At 36.0% G+C, this 5,927-nt stretch overlaps 1 protein-coding gene across 1 annotated transcript; it reads left to right on the top strand.

The window, feature by feature from the left end:
- Nucleotides 1-2,917: 2,917 nt before the first annotated feature.
- Nucleotides 2,918-4,614, top strand: LOC133299104 (uncharacterized protein At4g06744). The gene has a single exon (XM_061498529.1). It carries the CDS (start codon nt 3,062-3,064, stop codon nt 4,379-4,381), a length of 1,320 nt encoding a protein of 439 aa, XP_061354513.1. The 5' UTR covers nt 2,918-3,061; the 3' UTR covers nt 4,382-4,614.
- Nucleotides 4,615-5,927: the final 1,313 nt, after the last annotated feature.

The raw sequence follows: 5,927 nt of genomic DNA, 5'->3' as shown, positions 1-5,927 counted from the left end.
ATCGTACAACTGTATCTTCTTGACCGGTACAGTGTGCAGTAGTGGTTGTATGCACCGGTAAAGATGAAGATTGTCCAACATCAACTTCAACATATATCTCAATATATTTTAATACTTTCCATTCAACAAACGCATCTGTTACGAACTCCACATCTTCATCATCATTTATATCGTTTCCAATGTAGTATATTGTATCCATATCCACTACAGTCTCTAACCTGGCTATCATGCGGTGGATGGAATGTATGCCTTCTGACCCCATTTTTTGAAGAATTCTCTCCTTCAGTTCATTGCATGTAGTGCCCACTTTGATTTTCATCGTTTTTGTTTTTCCTTCAAATCGGACACCGTGCGGACCTTCAAAATGCCTCCAATTGTAGTAAATAACTATAGGAACCATGTTTGGACTTGAACTCATCTTTCACACAAAAATTAGATCTAGGTTTTGGGTTTGGAGGTTGGTTCGGATTTTTTAGCACAAAATGGGAGTGTGGAGATGTAATCTCAATGTCCCACCAAGATTCAGCTTTCTGAAATGATGAGATGAAATATGTGTGATGTTTCGGATTAGAGAGGGTAAGAGAGAGAGATTTGGGGTTTCAAAAACCCTATACCTCGCAACAATGGCCGAAACCCATACATATTGGGGTTTCTGGACGCGATTTACCCGGGTACACTGATCCATACCCGGGTAAATAATTCAACTATTTTCTCAGATTCAAGAACTCTACCCGGGTACACTCCTACATACTCGGGTAGATAAAAATTTTCAAAATTTACCCGGGTAGGTAATGGTGTACCCGGGTAGGCTTCGTGGTCAACGGTCAAACAGGGGCAGATTGGTGTTATGTTTGTTGGGGAGGGTAAATTTTCGAAATAGTTTTGAATGAAGAGCAATTTGATAATTAATTATTAATTAAGGGTCATAAGGGTCAAAAAGTCGATATAATTATATTAAAACAAGACAATGATTTATTGCACACATAACGGACGCGCGCCATTGACACTTGTGAAAAGCTGAATCTAGGTGTCGTTCCACTCATTATGTTCTTTTTATGCGTTTGAGCAGGAAAAAGCGGGTCAAAAGAAGTTATTTAGTAAAAGAGTCAAAATGAATTATTTAGTAAAAGAGTTAAAAGATCGACTGAAAGTGAAAACCTTTTTGTGTTCTTTTAATAAAAATTATAATTTTTACCAAAAGGTGATACCTCATTTATTAAGAAGGAAGTTGAGTAACTGAAAAAAGAATAAACCTCGATTGGATCTTTATATATCATTTTTTTAAAGGTTTAAATATCTTTATTTCTGACTCGTCCGTACTTCGAATTAGTTTCATGATCGATTGAAAGAATCGAAACTTATAAAAATACTAGAGAAGCCAATTCTTATCAAAGAGATAATTAGAGTTGTGTTAACTAAAACAAATTATATCTTTTTTTATAAATTTATAGTTTTTCTTAACTCAATTTATAATATTAATATTAAACTTTTATATATAGGGTACTTAAATATTTCTACGACCACTTTAAATAAGATTGTCTGCAACTACCTTTTTAAACTAAGTCGGACCAGTAAGACATAAAAATTATATTTTTTCTTTCCGTCACGTCAGTCGACAATATCTGAGGAGAGAGAAAAAAAGAACAATTTATTGTTATAATTATGTCTTACCGGTCAGACTTAATTAAAAAGAAGTAGTTATAGATAATATTATTTAAAGTGAATGTAGAAATATTATATATATATATATATATATATATATATTTTTTTTTTTTTTTATCCATAGAAAAGGTTCATGTCTGTTAATTTAAGGTTAATGTCTATATATAATAGCGAAATATATAGACCCACATTTAAGGTTCATGTCTCCATCTCCAGCTCCATGACTGCTACTTTCACGAGTCTGATTTTTCTTTCGCAAAATTAAATTACATAGCTGACGGTTGGATTCCAAATTACCGTCGTTGTCATTCACACCCATAGTTTATTAGGAAAAAAAAAAAACATTTTTTAATATTTCTATCAATTTATATTCTTGCATTATCAGTTTATTCTTTAGAATAAAAAAATAAATAAGTTTTATTAAAGATCATCTCTGTTAATTTGTAGTACTTAGATTAAATAAGAAAAGAAAAAAAAATATTTTAAAAAATATTATCACGTACACCCTAAATTAACAAAGCGATCTCTTTCATGGCATATGGCATCGTTCACGAAAAAAAAAACTTTTATAGCATCTTATTGTGTTATCTTGAATGTTGTTAATTATCACATTACGCATAAAATTTTTTTAATATTAACCCAACAATCAATGAATCGACTTCTTATGTAATTGGAAAGGGAATACCTGAACAAAAAATGCTAGAGAATTTTTAGTTTATCAGTTTTTTTTTTTTTTTTTTTTGAATACATTATCAGTTTTTTTTCTCTCGAGTTGAAATATTTTATGGCATCAGCGTTGAAGTAAGAAGTTCCTCATCGATGCGCGGAGTGCAATAAATTAGTGTGATATTGCGTGGAAGGTGTGGGAACAATAATAGTCTTGTATAGTTTTGTCATTTGAAAAGTCAAAAATCATAAATTGGTTTGTGTTTACCTCGTCTGCCCACGTTGCATGCAGATGGCCCAACTTCCAATCGGAAAATTGCCTTACAGTGTACTTGAATAGCACAAAATTTAATCACTTCACATGTAGACCCCCAACCAAGTATCTATCTATACGTGAATCTAATCGTGTATGGTTGTAAGTAAGTGTATAGGTTTTTTTCAGTATTTGGGAGTTGAGGCTAAAAATTAAGAACTGGAGGACCTACCAAAAAGTAGTTAGGAATCAACCGAGACACAACAATTAATGCGGAAAGCAAATGTTTTAAAAAGAAAGCACAACAGCTTCGCACTCTCACAAGAATGCAAAAATCTGTGCTAGATCAAGTTGGAGCTCGTGAAGTTTGAATTTTCTCTTGATATCATGTAAAATTCAGTCAATATATAGCATAGCATAGCATAGCATAGGAGCAAGTAACTAGTGCTCCCAATAGCCTGTCTGGAAATTAAGAGAAACATGGGCATCATCATGTCGGTGCGCGTGTTAATATTGTTATATACTTTCTTGGTTGTTGCGGCCGCATCGGAAAGAGAAGCATTAGAAATTATGACAGGAGGTGGCGGAGGTTATGTTTATGGTTCTCCTCCTCCTCCTTCTCCTTCCCCATCTGGATGTTCCCCACTGCCACCACCGCCGCCACCCCCTCGGTGCCCACCAACCATGACCCGGTTGCAGAAAGCTCGCTCTGTGCTTCTAAAATTCGCAAGTTCTATCAATGACACAAGTGGATATACGAAAAACTGGAAGGAAGCAAAAAACCCTTGTAAATTTAATGGGGTCCGATGTGCCAAGTATCCAAACACAAGTGAGTTAGCAGTTGCGGGACTAAACCTGAATGGAGCCAGCATCTCTGGTCTCAACCGTAAAAATGTGAGCCTCTCCGGTATATTGAACAAGTTACAAGAGTTGACATTCTTCCACGTGAACTCCAACAACTTCGCCGGCCCAATCCCAAATGAAATCATCCGTTACCCCTATTTCTTCGAGCTAGACCTCAGTAACAACAAACTTGAGGGCCAGTTTCCAATGCAAGTGCTTCAGTCCAAGCAACTTGTCTTCTTGGACCTCAGGTTCAACAATCTCTATGGTCCAATTCCACCACAACTCTTCCTGTTGGATCTCGACGTGATTTTCATCAACAACAATGACTTCAGCGGCTATCTCCCAGATAATTTTGGGTCCACACCGGCCAGGTTCCTTTCTTTTGCCAACAACAAACTCGCCGGCCCGATTCCCCAAAGCATTGGCAACGCTTCCAAAACCCTCACCGAAGTACTCTTCTTGGGCAACAACATTGAGGGGTGCTTGCCCTACGAAATTGGGTACCTCAAAATGGCCACCGTCTTTGATGTGAGCAAAAACTGCTTAACGGGTCCCATCCCTCTCTCCTTTGCCTGCTTGGAAAAGATTCAGTTCCTGAATTTGGAGCACAACCAGTTTTACGGAACTGTTCCGGAGATGGTTTGTGAGCTGCCGGGGCTCCGCAACGGGGGCAACCTGTCGTTATCGAACAACTATTTCACGCAAGTTGGTCCTGAATGCAGGAAGCTGATAGAGGCCAAAGTGCTGGACGTGAGCAACAATTGCATCCTGGGTCTTCCAAATCAAAAACCATACGAACAGTGCTCTGAATTTTTCTCCAAGGTCAAGCCCTGCCCAAATCCCAAGTATCTCAGTTACATCCCTTGTAAGGGATACTTCTCGCGGTCGACCACGCACACCACCGCCGCGCCTGCGCCCGTCACTTACAACACTCTCAAACCACATCGGTTGTGATCGTTTGTCCATGTCATCAGAACTCTACATCGATCATCCCTGTGTATTTGTATTTGTATTTGTCGGTTAATTATATTGTTCTTTATATTATTATTATTCTTATTATTATTAGTATTTATAGGCACATGTTGTCGTGTTTCCTTTTTTTTTTTTTTTTTTTAAAGTATGTTGTTGTCGTGTTTCTTTGTTATAATTTATATGATGAGTAATGAATAAGTATCCATTTGGCCTGATCTTCTCCTTAAAGGAAGAAACACTGTTAATTTTACATAAGCTCTTAAAAATAAAATCAACTTTTATTTATTTATTCAAGAAAAAAATGTAGTCGCTTCCAGCTTCTGACTTTTTTCTTTAAAAAACACCCCAAATTTTCGGAAACTTGATATTTTTATTCCATTAATTATATCTCCATTTTAAATTTCTCACTGTTATGCTAACTTACACTTCTCTCGTATCACGTCCCCTTTCCCCACCAAAATCGGCACACAAAACAACATGTAGAAGGGAGCTCGAGTTACTCTACTCGAGCCTCATTTAAAATTGTTGGCAAAAAAATTTAATAAAAAATTGACAATGATAGCACAATCAAATCCTTAATATCTATATATTCAAAAATCTAAAAATAGAAATGTTAAGATTTAAGGAGAGAAAAATCATATTTTCCAAGAAAGAAAGTGCTACTATGGCACTTCCAAGAGAAGTTCCTATTAGCTCATTCTCTGGGATTTTAACCACAAAAAATTACTCCTATGGAATATGGTGGAAAAACAAATGAGATTATTCCCGAGGTCCAAAAGTTTACCTCTTGTAAGTTTATTCCTCAAGTTACTCCAAGCTTTTCCTTCAGCTCATCAAGCAACAACATCAATTCCACCAACAATAGCCTACCAAAGGCAAGTAATTAATCAATAACAATCATTTTACATCTATTGATACCTAATTATTTAATTACTATGTTAAATTAGACATCTTAAACTTTTTAAGAATACAATATAAGCCTCAATTGGATTTGTACATCTACGCATGTCGCAAGCCAACTGCTTCAAACCAAACTTTCAAAAATAGGGTAGTAACTTCAAAATGGAACTAAAATTAATCCATATATCCAGTTGTCCTAATATTTTGTAGAGTTGAAGGTCTGTGTGTTAGATTTACATAAGTCCAAACCTTACTCAATTTGAAACTCTGTTGCTCAAGTTATGTCCACTTTACTACATGTTCTTGACTAGGGCACTTTAGCACCCAATAGCATGCTTTAGGGTTCCTAGCAAGTATTTTTCACAAATTTAAAGAGCTCTAGCTCTCTATAACGCTCTCAAATGGGTGCTTATTATCTTGGAGCATGTTTTAGCACCCCCAATGGCTATTTTCTTCATATTTAGCATTCTTTAGCGCTCTTTAGCACGCTCAAACAAAGAGAAATCATTTTAGCGCCTTCTAGGTTCGAACTTGAGGGGTTCTATTGATGTCTTAGACCTTTTTAATCACCTAAACATGCCATACTATCAATCTCTCTAATAATCAAACCTTAAAACAGCAATCAACC

The sequence above is a fragment of the Gastrolobium bilobum genome, unplaced genomic scaffold (genome assembly GCF_033153095.1).
Source record: "Gastrolobium bilobum isolate Gb01-03AN ecotype WA unplaced genomic scaffold, APGP_CSIRO_Gbil_v1 utg500, whole genome shotgun sequence".
NCBI lineage: Eukaryota > Viridiplantae > Streptophyta > Magnoliopsida > Fabales > Fabaceae > Gastrolobium > Gastrolobium bilobum.
This window is presented reverse-complemented; position numbering and strand designations above follow the sequence as displayed.

Excerpts from the sequence above, each read along its gene's own strand:
- LOC133299104 (XM_061498529.1), top strand. The coding sequence starts at position 3,062 with ATGGGCATCATCATGTCGGTGCGCGTGTTAATATTGTTATATACTTTC.